We start from the raw sequence: 16,456 nt of genomic DNA, 5'->3' as shown, positions 1-16,456 counted from the left end.
CTTTGATTTGTTCGGGTACCTACCTACCAAAAGTACTTATTTAAACTAGTATGATCTATACTGTTTAGATTACCGGTAGCAAATATGTCAGCAAAGGAGAAGTGTTAGGGAGCAGAGTAGTACCTGACTTCGGGTACACCCGATTGCGAGCTCTATTAGAAACGTTTGAGCCAGCCATTTCTAATTTGAACTGCTAGGTGGGACTTTAACTCAAATCTTTTTTTTGTGCCACTCAACTATTCTCCCTTCATAACCGCTCCATTCCAGAAGTTTGCTGAAGAAGCATCAAAGTAACCACCAGAAGACCATGAGCACAGAGAACAAGACCGAGGGTGTTATCCAGGCCGGTAACCTGCACCGCAAGCGTGCGGGCCTGTTCGCTAAGCTCACGGGTGGCAAGCAGCATGTGTACGTTGAGGCCAACGACAAGCAGAAGCATGTGACAGTCTTCGAGTCGGAGACGAACAAGGCCACACCTCTTGCCACTGTGGACGTGTCTTCAGACGCTACTGTGGAGTTTGACGCGTCCATGACGCATGGTATCAAGCTGGCGAACCCAAAGATCACGGAGATCTTCTCGGCCGAGAGCAAAGAGAAGCAGGAGGAGTGGCTCAACTCGTTCATCAACGCTGGTGCTCAGTACCGTGAGGTGTTCAACGTGGAAGATACGGCCAAGATCAAGTCGTTCTACGAGTTGAAGGACTTCGATATGGCTGGCAATGAGGTGTCCATGAGCAAATACAAGGGCAAGGTAGTGCTGGCCGTGAACGTGTCGAGCAAATGCGGTCTGACGCCTACGAACTACCCGGAGCTGCAGACGCTGTACGAGAAGTACAAGGAAGAAGGTCTAGAGGTGCTGGCGTTCCCGTGCAACCAATTCGCTGGTCAGGAGCCTGGCACTCACGAGGAGATCATGGAGTTCGTGAAGCAGTACAATGTGACGTTCCCGTTCTTCGAGAAGCACGACGTGAACGGCGCCACGGCTCGTCCGGTGTTCACGTACCTGAAGACGAAACTGCCTGGTTCTTTTGGTGACTTTGTGAAGTGGAACTTTACCAAGTTCCTGGTGGACCGGAATGGACAGCCGTACAAGCGTTTCGCTCCGAAAGACCGTCCGTTGTCGTTTGAGGAGGAAATCAAGACGCTGTTGGCGCAGAAGGCTACGGAAGAGTGAAAGATGACAAGACAGCGTGGTGCTATGTCTCACCTTAGCTAATTACAATATGAACACGCTGCTTATTGACTTTGAAGCTTGCTAGCTGTGTTGCATGCAAATGGTCGCAAATGAAGATCAATAGTTTCTCCCAGCTACAAGACTCTAGCTCCCCTCCAACTTGATTGGAACTTGAGCTCAAATTACAAATCGCAACATTTGTGCTCCTATTTTGAGCGGATTCAATTTTGAACTTACCGGTACCAGTTTTTAATAAAAGTTGTACATGTATACCGGTATGTACTGTATCTCGAAGTACATGTATCCAATTTGAGCATAATCATGTTGACCAAAAAGTGCTATCGACGACAACAAAAGTCTTGATGCCTGTACAAGTGGACCATTAGCAATGGTACTACAATATATTCGCTTGTATTGGGGCCAGACGAGTGTGTGTGGTAGCTCATTTAATAGTCTCAGCTTGACTCACTAAGGAGAGTCTCAAGTCTTGAGCTTGCTGCTTGGACTTCATGATTCACTTGCTTTCAGTATGATTGACTGATTTGGATAGAACGGGGATGCTCCAAGTCGGCTGTTGTCTAATCGCCTGTTGTTCAACTGAAATCGGACCAATCGCAGCGTGGCGAACATGCATGTCTGTGCTCGCCAACAACTGCGAGCGAGAGAAGGGAAGTGTTGGGGAAGCGAGGTCTGCATCTCTGGCCCAGAGTCTGGGCGCCATTCCGCCAGAGGCTCCGGATTCGAGCGCGCATGACCCACGACGGCTGTCTCCCTCTGCTAGTGCTCGCTCTGTGCAGCCTCAGCCTCCACGTCGGCGTCCAGGCCTTCGTTCGAGGTAGGAGCATACAACCAACGCCTCGTTGTGAAAAAATCAAGCGAAGGGATCACTTAGTAGTCTCATTGATGTGTGTCACGTGCAGTTCCTGGTCTCGACGCGCTGTATGAAGCCGTATGTCCGTATCTCGGCTGCGTGGCTGAAGCTGACGTCGGTGTCTCCATCATAAATTACGATTTGTTCCCGACCGAGATGCCGTTAGAGCTGCTCGGAGAGGAGTCTGTGCGCAAATGTACGTGTCTGCAGTAGGTTCAGCCGATACACGAGCTGTTGAAGCTAACAGTTATCTGTGCAGACCCTGCGTTCCCACACCCGCCCCTGCTAGTGGCGGCAGGAACACGTGACGCTGTAGTTCTGCGCTGGCGAACCTATGAGACGCTACTGTGGCCTGTTGATCGCTTCATCCTCCAGCGATACCCAAATACAGAAGACAAACCACAGTGGACCACTATACTAGACGAGAAAACTTCGGACTTGATCGATTTGGACGTCCAGTCCGGACGAAGATATGTATACCGTATACAAGCCATCTGCAGAGAGAATGTATCGAGCGCATATGAATACCATTGGACACAGGTGGATGACGTGAAGAGCCGCACAGCTACGTATCGCGTACTGAGCTCAGTCGGAACACTCAATGCCGAGGGGCTACATTCTCTCGGCCTCATCTTCGCTTGTTTCTTGACGGTCTATGGCCTCATGCGAGCCAGTGTCATGGGCGTTCAAGGCACACAGTCTCGTAGATATCGCTTGAAACGGATTACGAAGTCCACATCAGAGGTAGCGATCCCCGTAGGTAGTATATCTACGGGACAGGGGCTCTCCATGATACCAAGACGGTCCTCAACATCGACGTCCAGCTCGTCATTGTCCGTGGAAGTCGATCCTAGTCTACGCGGTAGCCTGTTCGAACCCACCCCCACCAGCACGACTGCCACTACTAGTTTGACGCGTGCACACAGCAATATGGACGCTGTCCCCCGCCACGAATCTTCCCAAACTTTCCGGACCATGTCGCGCTCGATCGGGACTATCAACGAGAAGGCCACTCAATGCCAACATTGCCGAAAGCGTTTCGGACTCTTCCGGAAACGGTATATCTGTGATATTTGTCACTCGGCGTCGTTGTGTCGGAAATGCGGCTACCAGGCTTCAGTAGACAGCTTCGCCAACGCGAGGACTGGGATGCAGATGAACTCGGTCGCCGGCCGCGGAAAGGGTCGGCGCAGGTTAAGTATCAGTCAACAGCAGCAAAAGAAACTCAAGATAAGAACCATCTGTAGGAACTGCTGCGACGACATGTACCGCTACTCCACCCACCCGAGCGTGAGACCGTCGTATATCCCTTCAGAAATGTAAGCGAAGCACGTAGTTTAAATGGCTATCAATTATGTTGTAAACAGTCTGCATCTTCTTGAGCCTTGAGGTTTGATTCTTGATTCCAAGTCGTTCTCACGATGACGCTGAGGATTTCTGGAGCTTCTCGTCCAACTGCCACGTTGCACAATTGCAATCACTTGCGACAGCTTCGACCGCCAGTTGATTCACTGCCGTTGCTGGCTCACTTACCGACAAAGGAAACGACCTGGAAATGGAGATTGATGAATCGATCAGCTCGTAGAATGAATGACTAAAAGCGTCGTGTAGGGGCCGTGCCGCCCTGAGCTGAACGGGATCTGTATTGCCGCAATCAGCACGAGGTAGAGTGCAAGCCCTTCCAATCACTTCATCGCATCATTTCCTGGCGCGAGGACAAGGACACGCGGCGGGCTGCCTCCTCTGAAATATGGATGTTGGCGACGTTAGCTTCCAGTGCTGACGTTGTTCGCTCTTTTTGTCCTAAGAGAAGACTATCGCTCAGCCGAAAAAACAACACTGATGCCGCACACTGCAGACCGCAACGGAAGTGCTCCGGAGAACGGGACTACGTTACGTTCCGTAGCTTAAAAGTTAAGTGTGCAGCTCGCATATTGAAGTTGCCACGTTATTTTTGGCTCCACTCAAAGGCAGGAAGCACTCGATCCAAGCACGGCTCGGCTATCCGATTCATCAACGCGGTGTATGGCGTGTATGGCAGCGTAAGTGGCTGAGCTGGTCCAGCGCCGCTGGAGCTTGTCCAAGGCTGCCTTGGCATTGCCAAGTGGAAATGGAGACTCCTATTATGGAGCACGCCCTCAGGGAAAGACGGCGCGTGCGCGGGCAAATTGCCGTGGAGGAGCAGCTGCAGCGGCAGCACTTGCTTACAATATACAGTACATTTGTCCCCGAACTTATCTAAACTTGACATGCGACTTACAGGTTAGTGCACTGCAAGTGGTGCCGCTACACAACGCGCGCCAACGCGATCGGCCGCTGGCCAACGCGCGCCAATCAATCGGCTATACGCGTCGCTCGTGTCGGCGCAGGAGCCGGTGCGCCGGCGATGCCTCAACGCTGGAAGCAAGCAGCGGTGCTGAAAAAGTGAAGGTTTGTAGAAAGACTCGGCTTTGCAACATAGCTACACTTGTCGCAGGGTCCGTGCAGTGTTCTTACCTCAAAATATGATAAATCACCTGTTTAAATGACATCTACCTCAGAACATAATAATAAAACGATCTCGTTCAAACTCATCTAATTCAGAATAAAGTAGCATGAGCGAGGTCGCTTTTACCTCCAATAATGAATCCTGAACGTCGCCTCGTCTGCTTCTGGGCTTTGATGGGTTGCTGTTGTATACATGTACGTTTGTGTTCGCACTCGCCCCTTCGGAGAAAACGCCTCATTCGGCAATTTGCCAGCAAGAGCACAACCCAAGTAAACCACCGACATAAGAACATGAGTGAACTGCAAGGCCGCGTATTCGCCCGTCAGACCGCGTTCAACGCGCTCGCCGAGGATTTGCGTGAGCAGACGGCGGAGGCGCAGACGTATCTGACCGAGAAGAAGGTCGAGATCTTCACGGTGCACCACTCGGCGCTCGTCAAGGTGCCGCAGAGCGTACGTGGCAAGGAACTCGTCGACTTCTTGGACAAGTGGCTCACCCCCGAGGAGGAGAAAACGGAAGTCGTCGTCGCCGCTGAGCCTGAGAAGAAGGAAGAGGCTGCGACGGAGGAGAAAGACGCCGTCAAGGCCGAAGAGGAGGCCCCCAAGGCCGAAGAGGAGGCTCCTAAGGCTGAGGAAGTGGTGAAGGCGGAGGATGAAGCCCCCAAGGAAGATACTGAAGCTGCGAAGGCCGAGGAAGCGCCCAAGGAGGCCAAGAAAGAAGACAAGAAGAAGGAGAAGAAGGTGGACAAGCCTTCGCCGTACCGTGCGCGTGCCAAGGAGATCGCCGAGGCGCTGGTTCTGTCGGGCTTCATCACGTCATACAAAGATCGCGTCAAGAACTATTTGGCCGAGGCTCCCAAGGAGTATGTGACGGACAGCGAGCTGTTTGTAGCCATCCCCGCGACCGTCACGGAGTCCAAGGACACGACGGTGTGGGACGTCGTCGACGGCGCCATCTACGCGTCGCAGCTGAAGCGTAAAGCTGGCGTATTCTCGGCCTTCACGCAGGGCAAAGACGTGTACGTTGTGGCCAATGAAAAGACGAACAAGATCCACTTCTTCGAGTCCGACGTGGCGCGCACGGCTCTGGCCGAATACACCGCTGCCGACGGCTTCGTGCAGTTCGACAACGCACACTTCCAGTTCGGCGTCAAGCTCGTGTATGGCGACAAGTTGGAGCTGCTCAACTTGGTGACAAAGGAAGGCCAGGAAGCTTTCCTCAACACGCTCCTGAACGTCGGTGTGCAGTACCGTGAAGTGTACAACCTGGCAGCTGAAGAGGCCAAGTCGTTCTACGAACTCAAGGACTTTGACATGGACAAGAAGGAGGTGAGTATGGAGGACTACAAGGGCAAGGTCGTGCTGGTGGTCAACGTGTCGAGCAAGTGTGGTCTGACCCCCACGAACTACCCGGAACTACAGCAGCTGCACGAGAAATACCACGAAGAAGGCCTCGTGGTGCTGGGCTTCCCGTGCAACCAGTTCGCTGGCCAGGAGCCTGGTACGCACGAAGAGATCCTCGAGTTTGTCAAGCAGTACAATGTTACGTTCCCGCTCTTTGAGAAGCACGACGTCAACGGCTCGAATGCCCGACCGGTGTTCACGTACTTGAAGGCGAAGCTGCCGGGCACGTTCGGCAACTACATCAAGTGGAACTTCACCAAGTTCCTGGTGGACCGCAACGGCCAGCCGTTCAAGCGCTTTGCACCGAAGGATCTCCCTCCGTCCTTCGAGGAGGATATCAAGGAACTGCTGGCGAAGGCGCCGGAACCGGAGAAGACGGAGGAAGAGACCAAGGAGGAGGTTGCATCGGCTAAGTCGGACGACGAGACAGTGGAGAAGAAGGAGGAGGTCAAGACGGAGAAGAAGGAAGAGGTCAAGGCTGACAAGGAAGAGGCTGCTGCTACGACGGAGGAGGCACCGAAGGAGGAGACTGTCAAGTCGGAAGACGTGGCGGTTGCCGTGACCGCACCGTAAAGTCGAGCGCTCACCCCATCGGCACCGAAAAAATCCCGGTAGTTAGTTGCTGCGTAGCTTATGCATTGGTTTTTATTGGTACGTTTTTGTAATAGCAAAGTCAGCAATTGCAAGTATGCAACAAGTTTTTGCTTAACTTATTGCCAAATCATAATGAGTGATGGTCAAACTTCAATTTGTGTCGGTGGTCGGTTGGGTTGCGGCTCAAGGATACGAGAAGGGGCCGGCACCCAATGAATACCTCACCGTTAGGTTGATGCTCCACGGTTGCCTTGCTCTCACTACTAGTATTCATTACTCATGAGCGCAGCACAAACAATGGCAACCTTGGCTGAAAGCGCTCGAGAAACGGAGCGGATCGAGCGCGAGCGTTTGGAACGAGAGCCATCTTTCGTGACTGCGATGTCGTCTTCACCCGTTGACTCTCCTCCGACTGACACTGAAGAAGATTCGTGTCTTCCCTCGTCTTTAGCGGTGGAAGGCCGTGTGTTCCGTCGATTGCAACGTTTCCAATTGCTGGCGTCGGAGCTTAAGGCGCAGTCTGACATGGTCACAACGTACTTGCTGACACCGAAAGTGCGTCTTCACGTGTTCGAGCAGCGGAAACATTGGTGGCAGCATCCGCTCCATTTAGCGAAAGCTGGACAGGGGACATTCATACTTGGGCGCCAGCTTCTGAAGGCCATATTGAAGTATTTGCTGCTGTCCCATGCAGCTAATAACTCACTCCGTGACGCACAGCAACTGGCAGAAGCACTTATACTCAGTGGGTTTTTGTCTCCTGCACATGAAGCACCGAACGTCGATGATGAACCTATTGAAGAGCTCTACATATTCGATGACAGCTACTACGAGCTGGTGGCTCCAGGAGCCACGGCGGTTGTCCGGACACCGAACGTAGTAGTGTCCGCTGCTGCTGATAGCTCCCAGCCTGATACTGTCGTCTTACCTGCACAGCGATTTCAAGTACTCAAGAAGCCGTCGCTAGAATCTGAACATTCACTCTCTGTCTGGGCACTGACGGACGGTGCAACTCGAGCAGGGTTTGTCCAGCGTAAACGTGGGAGAATTCACGTGCGAAACATCCTCGGGTTCAGGTCAAAGTTGAGTCGTTGCTACGCGGTAGTAAACAAGACGAAACACCACTCGCTTGTGCTGTTCGAGACGGATGTGGCAAGACGTGATCTCGTACGTGTAAATCTTCCTACAGTATCCGTGGAGTATTACGCACCCACGGGTGACGATTCTTCACGTTACGCTCTGAAGATTCGCACCGAAAGTGACAGAGATGACGACACGGAGATTCTCGTGCTGCAGAGCAAACCTGAGCAGGAGCAGTGGCTTGTCGCATTAATAGATGCCGGTGCTGCGTTCTTGGAGACACATGCTGCCATTCTCTCGTTCGCAGCCTCTACAGCTTCGTTGTATTCGCTTCGTGATACAGACGCAAGTGGCAACACTTTTTGCCTGTCGGAGTTGCGTGGTCATGTGGCCTTGCTGACGAACGTAAGCAGTGGTACTTGCAGCTCAAACGCCAAACAACTTCAGCAACTTGAGGAGTTATCGTCGAAATATGTAGACGCCGGTCTGACAGTAGTGGCGTTCCCTAGCGCGCAGTTCGGAGATGGGGAATTTGGCAATGACGAGGATCTCGTGGAATATTTCCACGAACTGTTTGGAGTCAACTTCCCAGTTTTAGCCACACGCGACGTGAACGGCCCCTCTGCACGCGACGCAATGCTCTTCTGCAAGACACGACTGCCTGGTGCTGCCAAATCCGCAGCTAACGCATTCATTGAGAACAACTATGTCAAGTTTCTTGTTGGCCGCGACGGCCACCTATTCAAGCGCTACGGTGCGTGCGATTTACCTCTAAGCATGGAAACAGATATCCAGAACCTGCTACAGGCAACACCGCCAGAATCGAGACCCTGATATAACAGGTGAAACGCAGCATTTCGGTGAATAAACAAGTTATTTTATATCCGTATCGCGTTGATATCTAAGGAGACGAAATGCCGGGTTGCTCCATGCGTTAATACACTCGATGCGCTCGCCCCAAAGAAATTGCACTGTGCAAAGCTCTGCAGAAGTTGAGCGAATCCGTTCCACCCGGCTGATAATCGCGATGCTGTGTTGCACTTGAAAGGGTTAAATTGACACTCTAATCGAGGAAGGTCTTCTTGTACACGGCGTTAAGCTGCTCAACGACCAGAAGAACGATCATGGCGTTGGGCGCACAGCGAGTGTAGTAGGTCCAGTAGCCACGCCAGAGCTTGGACGGACCTTCCTTGGTAATAATCTGCTTAAAGCAGTCAGTCACGCCCGTGTACGGATTCTTGCCCGTGATGGGGTCTACCTTCATGTTCATTAGGCGAGATTTGACCAGGTCGAAGGGCAGCGACGTGAAGGCACAGGCAAATCCGGACACGGCGCTGGCACCCATGTTGGTGATGAAGCCGTGGCCGTACTGGGCCGAAAGCATCTCCTTGGCCTGATCATACGAGGCCATCATACCCAAGTTCATAGCGGCACCACGGGCCACAAGCGGGATACTACCACGCCACAATGTGGCCACGCCCTCGGATCCTGCGATCTTAAAGATGGCGTCAAACACATTCTTGTAGCCGCGAGATTCGCCGGCCTTGGCCAGTGTGTCAGCCTGCATACGCACAAGGGCCACGTCCATAGGACAGCCCAGTGTGGCCGCAACGCCGCCGGTCACAATCGCTGACGCGGATTTGATGGCCAGCGGCAACGACGCGCTCTCGCCGTTGGCGACGCGACGTGCGATCATCTTGTCGGAGAAGGCCCGGTGCATGCCGAGGCGGGCAGTGCCGTAGACCATCTGACGCGCTACAGCGGCCGACAGGCCGGCGTACAAGCCAGTGATGCCCTCTTTGGCCACAACCGAGCGGGCCACACCCAGGCCGGTGACGTTGGAGCCTGTCTGGCCGGCCAGCTGCAAGTGAACCTTTACCAGATCGATGGGGTGGATGGCCACGGCGGCGAACACGGCGGCCGAGCCTCCGCAGATGTATGGCTGCGCAGCCAGCGCGATAGGGGACTTGGTGGTCGTCGACATTGCGGAGGTTTGAGCTGCTTGAGGAGGTTTTGCGAATGGAGCGTCACCTTGGGCCACCTACTGGATTGACATTCCCTTGACTTGGTTTCAGTAAGGGGTGGGCAGATGTGCAACACATGCTCACCACCAAGCAGAACTGAGCTACCATCTGTGACTTATCAAGCGATCGGAAAGAGAAGGTATTTCGAAATAGAAGGTGCTACATAAGCATGAAAACTTACTTAGAAGTGTCAAGTTGAATCGCAATCTTAGTCGAGGTATTGTATACGACAGGTTTTGGAGTAAGGCACTGTTTGCGAAATTGCAGACACCGGTACTCGTTCATTCACGACGGATTTGGCGTTGCTACTTCGAAGTACTTTTCAGCGACACCACACCAGTAAGAACGACTCAAGCGCTTCCGCACTTTACTGCCGCGCACACCACAGCAACCCTGCCAGAAGATCAGTGTTTGTCAAGCACTACAGAGCTGGTGCTTTTCACTTGCAAGGCGAGGCTTGAGCGAACACCCCCAGTACCGGTACACCAAGCAGCAAAAAAGTGCAGCTTTTAGCGTACAGCGCCGGGCTGCTTGGGTTTCGCGATGATTGCTATGCAGCGAGATCGCCGGCGGAGATTGGACCCAATATAGCGAGTTGGGGGCTTGGCAAAATTTTGGGGGCCCCATTTATTGCTGACCATTGATAATGAAATGGCTCCACTTTTCGGTATACATGACATGTACATTGTACAGTACAAATATCGCTATGATGTATTTTCCAAAAGCTTTTTTGGAACATGGTTTTCATAACTGTTGTCTCATGGTTTTTAGTAACGACTTCCGATGACTTTGTCAATAAATAACAAATTGTAAACTCAAGAGTAAAGGTGATAGGTCCAAACAAGGACATGGATGGGGCTATATCTACGGGTTGTCCAACACTTTCGAAATCACATGCACTATTTTTTATTAGGGCCCCGAATGTCTATATCTATTAACTCTTTCGTTACCGCCATACTGATCTATGTTAAATTCAGCTAACATTAACCAAGTCATTTCGTCAAACCGTAACGTAATGTTGGACAAGTGAGGTCTTGCACATCACGATCCGGAGCGATCCGGGGTCATTCTATGATCGTGAATTGAGCTTAAAAGTGAGAATGGATTAGACACCACTTCACTCACTGAGTGACACTCAGTATGCCCGTACCGTCGCTGCTTTGAAGTAGCGTGGGTGTCACGCGTCTGTGCATGACAGCTAGTACAGCTGCATAACATTGTGCTGTGTGACTTTGGCTCTTGATCTATGTGATCTTCTCGTCCAGAATTTTATTGGAAAGCTCCCGGCACCGGAAATGTATCTGATAAAGGAGCTTGTTGCGCTCTCGACGGAGCATGGTTGTAGACACGAAGCTGAAGGGCGCGTTGGTCGTCTGATAGCTCTGCGAGTATGACGTCGCCGAACTTCTTGCATTTTGAGACCAGTGCAGTGAAGCCCACGACGGTTTCCGCTGTAGCGCGTATTGTCTGAAACGTCTCGTCCCACCGTTGCCGTTGTCGGGGCCTTCCATTGATCGGGGTCGTGTTTCTTGGGCGGACGTAGGAGGTTGAAGTATAAGCGACGCTTCTAAGAAGTAATATAAACATTGTTGTATCTTGTGTTATTTGCTAGAAGGAAAATTCACGAATGAGCTTCTCACTAAACCTCTATGAGAGTGAAAGCTCCTTAAACTTTTCCAGGTCCATCGTAGATAGCGGTCTAAAGCGAATTCCCACCACAACCAGCCGCGTGCTGTTCCAGCTAAACTTGGAGCGTCACTGATTTAGCCGTAGGTCCCCTTGCTTGGACGTGGTGCGAAGAGACTGGAGCGAACAGACCTTCTGAATGCAGTCGGCCAGAATAGCAAGGTCTCAATCTAACTGTACACCGTCACAATTCTCCCTGACTGACGCTCGGTGTCTACATCACCCTGAACATGTCTCACGGTAGCTTTGGTAGCCATAACTGGAACGTTCCCACGGGACGCTTCACCCGGGGTTGGACTCGCATTCTTAGCTCCAGACGACCTTCCATCCGTCAGCGTTCCTCGTTGTCGCTCCACACTGGCACGCTCTCTTTCTTCCCGGCGTCCGACGCGACCGCCAGTCCTTCCCACTTACGTCTCACGGCTCGATCGGTACTGTCCTCAGCTCTCTGCCGAAGACTTTCGTAAAAGCGCATCAAGTGCTGCAGCAGCCGATCCCTAGCACGGCCAGATTCCAGTAGCGACATCTGACCTCAAACCGCAATGAAACGTCGATCACCAACACAACCAGAGCCAATCCCATCCAGCCACAAAGCGCTTTCTTGACGCTCACATACATCAGTGTGGTGTAGTAGAACACAGAAAGACCGTCAGATGTGGATTCCTTACACAAACCACAACGAATCGCCGAGTTAGGTCGGCGGTTGTATGGCCTGCGCAGAGGGTGGTCCCCTCGCGGTCCGGCCCTTCCGGGACAGACGTGTGGCTCGCTTCCACTCGGTTCCGACTAACCAAGTCAGAGCACTTCCGAGGCTCCGCCGAGTTTGGTTCGGCTGAGCTCGTTCACAACCCTGTGTCCTCCACCAAAGGATGGACGACGGCGCGCGAGCGCTTTTACAGGTCACCGAGCGCAGAGGCTGCTCAGCTAGAAGTGTTACGGCACCCGGCCTATCCGACGAATCGGCCCGCTGAGTATGCGGGGCTTTCTTTCGCGCGTAGCGAGACTTTGTCCTACCCGGACCGACCTAATCTCTTGGCGCTACCAGTCAATACCCTACAAGCTATGCCTCTCGAGTATTGACGGCAGGCATAATCCAGCCCTATGCAGGGACTCACCGGAAAAGTGTACACGTGTCTTGGACTAGGAAAATTCTGCTCTGTTATCTTCTGGGAGCCCTTTCGGCTCCCCCTATTTAATCCTATGCTTCTCATACAAATATCTAGTGAAATGTAGTCGTTTCGGATCTCTACCGACCCTTCAGCTAAGTTCCGGCGACCGTTGAGCTCAGCGGCTATCCGGATAGCATATCCGGACAGATCGCCGAGTACTTACCGTGATCCTTTGTTCCTAAGCTCTGGGTTATCAGACCGAGCCGATTCTTGACCTAAAGTAGGTTGGCGTATGGTCGAATCTACACCACAACTGCCCCGGTTATGATACGAGCCGAGCTGGTGAGTGTCTTAATCCTTCATTTGGTCTGCTACCGTTGGTCTGTACTCGGCTGATGACGTCTCGCGGCTCCCCACCACCTCCTTCGGTACGTTCGTTGCTTCCACTGTCACTCACTTGGCAGCTCCTTACTCTTCGCATGCTATTCCATCACAGCTCGCGGCGCCACCATTCTCCTTCAACTCTTCGTCGAGGTGAGGGCGCGCCAGCTGAGTCGATTACTCGACCCGTCGGCACTCGTGGGGTCAGCGACCGGCCTGAAGCTGGGTTGGTCGACCTGACAACTTCCCATGAGTCTGACGCGGAGTCGGCGGGGTCTTCTCGCGTGCGTCCTCCTGGTCTACCGAGCTTGCCGGGCGACACCACTTCGGGCGCCACCAGTCAGCCAAGCTTGGCTGCCACAGTGAGTCTTGACTCCCTCATGGCCAGAGTTAACGAGCTAGGGTATGGGCGCCGAGAAGAATTGACCTTCTTGGCGAGGCTCATGGCCTACGGATTTACTCGTTCCGTGGAGCCCTCCGATCCCGTGCAGCGGCGAGCGATCTTGCATGCCGCTTTCGCGGGGGAACTGTTGGATATCTTGAAAGACAACTACGCCGCTCTTGATTATCCACAGATCATTGGCGATCTCCGAGCTGACAATCAAGCTGTTCAGGAGGAGAACCGCGCACTGACTCGGCGACTGGACTCTCCCGCTCTCAGCAATGTCGACTTCTCCACTCAGCTCTCATCGGCACGACAGCAGGTGTCCCGATTGGAGGCTGCTGCCACGCAGTCGGCTAATCTCCTTGCGTCACTGCAAAAGGCTGTAGCTCTGAGTGAGGCAAAACTTGCTCGGGTCATCGCAGCTGAGCAGAGCAAATTTGACGCTGTGTTGGGTCAGGCCCCAGCTCCATCATCAGCAAGTCTTGGATCGAGACGCCGAGATCGACGTCATTCTCCCGATCCATTTCTGAGAGAGATGCGGCGTTCGTCACCTTTCAGGGCATTGCTTCCAAGCACTTCGAGCAGCTGCAGGAGTCGGTGCGGTTGTACAGCTCCACCGGCACTCAACCTTTGCGGCACGCTCAGTCGGTGATCGCTGAGCAGCGGGCGGTGATCTTGCGACAGAAGCGGCTCATCCGTCGGAATGGCATTATTCCGATGCACGACCCTCACATGGCTGCTGCTGCTGGCGGTGGCTTGCAGGTTCCTGGACTTGATCCGTCCGACCTTCTCTTTAACGCTCGGCTGTGTCGTGTCTTGGCGTCTCGCTTCCCTGAGGTTGTTCATATTCCAGCCAGTGAAACTCGGCGGTTGGAGTTGATTGTTCATCCTCGCCGAGATGCTCCAGTGGCGAGTTCCGCTATTGGTTCTAGTGTGGCTTCCCAGCTAGTCAAGCTTCTTCTGTGACTTCACCGGCAGACTCGGCTGCGGCTCCAGTCAGCTCAGCGGCGGCTACGAGCCACCCCGAGCCGACCATCGCCCAGCTTCACCGTACGCCTTTGGCGAACTTGACTTCGACTCAGCGGCTTCGACGTTATGCCAACCCCAAGTCTCCCACTGCTGCAGGTCCTCGTCATTGTCCACCGGCGCCGCATCCGCCTCAACCGTACGCTTGTCCACTTCCCGGGGAGGATGGACACGAGGCTATCAGTGCCCTTTTGCACTCAAGTTCTCCTCAAGCTACTGTGTCCGATGGAGGAAGGCCCCGCTCTGGAAAGTCACGTCGTCGGACTCGGCGGAAGAAGGTTCGTCACCTTCAGCTGAGTTCTGCTACTCAGCCCGCTGTCTCTGCTCGCTCTGAAGACGACGATGACGCTTCGAGCGAAGCTGAATTCGAGTTTGAGTTGCCCGAGCCGCCCGCCGACACCGTTCCTGCGGTTGCTTCGACGACTTTGGCGGGTTCTTCGTCTTCCGGTCCTCCGGTGACTTCGTCAGTCGCGGCTACTCGCCCACCGCCGGTATCTTCATCCGATGTCGTGGCTTCGCTGCCTGCCCCGGCTACGAGCGTTTGTGCCCCAGGCTCGACTTCACCCATCTCCGCTGGGTTGCCCCAGTCGAGTGCATCGCTCAGCGTCGTGTCAACGGTGGTTGGGCGCTCCCAGTCGTCTTCTGGCCGATCCTCTCACGTCTCTCCTTCTCGGGGTCAGAGCGTATCCAATACGCCGACTGACCTAGTGACTCCGGCCGTGAGTGTCCTCAGGCCGTCTCTCCCTGCGAGCTCGGCAGTGTTGACGTCCCCGTCTGAGCGCCCCATCCGGAGATCTGCTGCGACTGCCCGCACTGTGACTGCGCAGCTGCTTGAGGACCTTGACGCATTTGACGATGAGGTGTTAGGACCTGGCGACGGTTCTGCACTGTCCACCGGCTCGACGAATTCTGCCGCTGGGTCGCTCTTGGATCCAATTTCTTTATCCGAGAACTCGGCTGACAGTCCTTCAGGTTCCGACTCAGCGGCCGAAGATGCTCGTCGTTCTGCTAAATTCATGCGGCAATCTTCGGCTCTGACGATGAGATGAGTGATGAGTCCTTGCCGCCGAGTAATCGCCACTCCCCGCGGCATTCCTCGAAGGATTCCGGTGACGGGATGAGTTCTACCTCTGCGTCGGCTTCGGGGAAGAAGCAGCGTCGCAAGCGTCGTGCTTCGTCGAGTCCTACCGGTCACCGGTCGAAGCGGCCCAGGAAGCACAAGAAACACAAGAAGCACCACAAGACGCACCGGCACCACAAGCATCGGCAGCCTCCGTCAACTCCTGATTCGGCTCCTGCTCAATCCATTCCGGCTGCTCCTTCGCCAAGTATGCTCTTGGTAGTGTCGATTCTTCCTCAGCCGAGTTCGACTGCATCACGTCCGGCTTTTGTCACACTACCCAGCGCTCTTACACTCCCACTGGCAACGTTACGGACCCGAGCCTCGCAAGCGGTTTCCAAGGATTGTAGCTTGATTCTTCACATGGCGCAACTCCGCGAGGTGCCATTTATGCATTTCGGTTCAGCTCGTTGTTGGAATGCGTTATTGGATACACTGAGCGGAGGGGTGCAGATGGAGCTCGTAGGAGGCAAGAGTCGTGTGCCACCTACGCCGTGTTCTCTTGACGGCATTCGTTTTCATGGCCGTTTTCGATCCGAGCCATCCTTGTCAGCGTCTTCGGCGGATGCTCCCTGAGCTTCCTCTCTTCTTTTCTCCGTCGATACTGGTGGAAGCTCGGCGGTGTTTGGCTTCTCAGACCCGACCTCGAACTTTGATGCAAGTTCTTGGAGATATGTGGGTGAAGCTTCGTGGCGACAGTCCCTTGGACTCGGCGGAGAGGCCCATCCAGACAGATGGCCAAATGACCCGTTATTTCGTAGCTCTCTATGAGCGTCGTCATTGGTTTGTCGAGTCAAGTGTGTTGATGGGTCTCCATCCTGACGTCAACCCGGCTGCCACGCCCGCTCAACTTGCTGAGGTGTATGAGCTGTGGCTGGTGTACAAGCGTGAACGCAAACGTCGTAGTGACACCCTGCGATATTTGGTTGTCGGTGTCTACGACCAGCTTTACTCGGCGGTCACTCAGAAGCTCGGCGATGAACCTGCTTCTCTGGTGGACGCAGAGGTTTATTTCGATCCGTCCGTCCCCCATTACTCTCCTGTTAACCTTTCGTGGGGTCCTCCGGGAGAGACTGAGTCCAATATGCGTCACGATGTGGATCTAGCCGAGCCCT

General features: G+C 53.7%; 4 protein-coding genes across 4 annotated transcripts; 3 read left to right on the top strand and 1 right to left on the bottom strand.

Moving 5' to 3' along the window:
* Positions 1 to 244: 244 nt before the first annotated feature.
* PITG_18317 (phospholipid hydroperoxide glutathione peroxidase, putative) lies at positions 245 to 1,250 on the top strand (the record flags this gene model as incomplete). Its single annotated transcript, XM_002997723.1, has 1 exon — positions 245 to 1,250. The coding sequence occupies one exon, from the start codon at positions 308 to 310 to the stop codon at positions 1,172 to 1,174; it is 867 nt and encodes a 288-aa protein (XP_002997769.1).
* A 598-nt stretch (positions 1,251 to 1,848) lies between these two features.
* PITG_18316 (phospholipid hydroperoxide glutathione peroxidase, putative) lies at positions 1,849 to 6,630 on the top strand (the record flags this gene model as incomplete). The annotated part of the gene is made up of 6 exons (XM_002997722.1): positions 1,849 to 2,009; positions 2,095 to 2,241; positions 2,305 to 3,364; positions 3,904 to 4,087; positions 4,308 to 4,420; positions 4,787 to 6,630. The coding sequence occupies 6 exons, from the start codon at positions 1,925 to 1,927 to the stop codon at positions 6,507 to 6,509; spliced, it is 3,312 nt and encodes a 1,103-aa protein (XP_002997768.1).
* A 179-nt stretch (positions 6,631 to 6,809) lies between these two features.
* On the top strand, positions 6,810 to 8,444 carry PITG_18315 (glutathione peroxidase, putative; the record flags this gene model as incomplete). Its single annotated transcript, XM_002997721.1, has 4 exons — positions 6,810 to 7,391; positions 7,488 to 7,552; positions 7,619 to 7,703; positions 7,812 to 8,444. The coding sequence occupies 4 exons, from the start codon at positions 6,810 to 6,812 to the stop codon at positions 8,442 to 8,444; spliced, it is 1,365 nt and encodes a 454-aa protein (XP_002997767.1).
* A 229-nt stretch (positions 8,445 to 8,673) lies between these two features.
* PITG_18314 (mitochondrial 2-oxoglutarate/malate carrier protein, putative) lies at positions 8,674 to 9,594 on the bottom strand (the record flags this gene model as incomplete). The annotated part of the gene is made up of 1 exon (XM_002997720.1): positions 8,674 to 9,594. One exon carries the CDS (start codon positions 9,592 to 9,594, stop codon positions 8,674 to 8,676), a length of 921 nt encoding a protein of 306 aa, XP_002997766.1.
* Between the last annotated feature and the right edge of the window lie 6,862 nt (positions 9,595 to 16,456).

This window comes from Phytophthora infestans, genomic scaffold (assembly GCF_000142945.1).
Source record: "Phytophthora infestans T30-4 supercont1.67 genomic scaffold, whole genome shotgun sequence".
NCBI classification, from domain to species: Eukaryota; Oomycota; class Peronosporomycetes; order Peronosporales; family Peronosporaceae; genus Phytophthora; species Phytophthora infestans.
The sequence above is the reverse complement of the archived record's forward strand: the minus strand, read 5'-3'. Positions and strand labels throughout refer to the sequence as shown.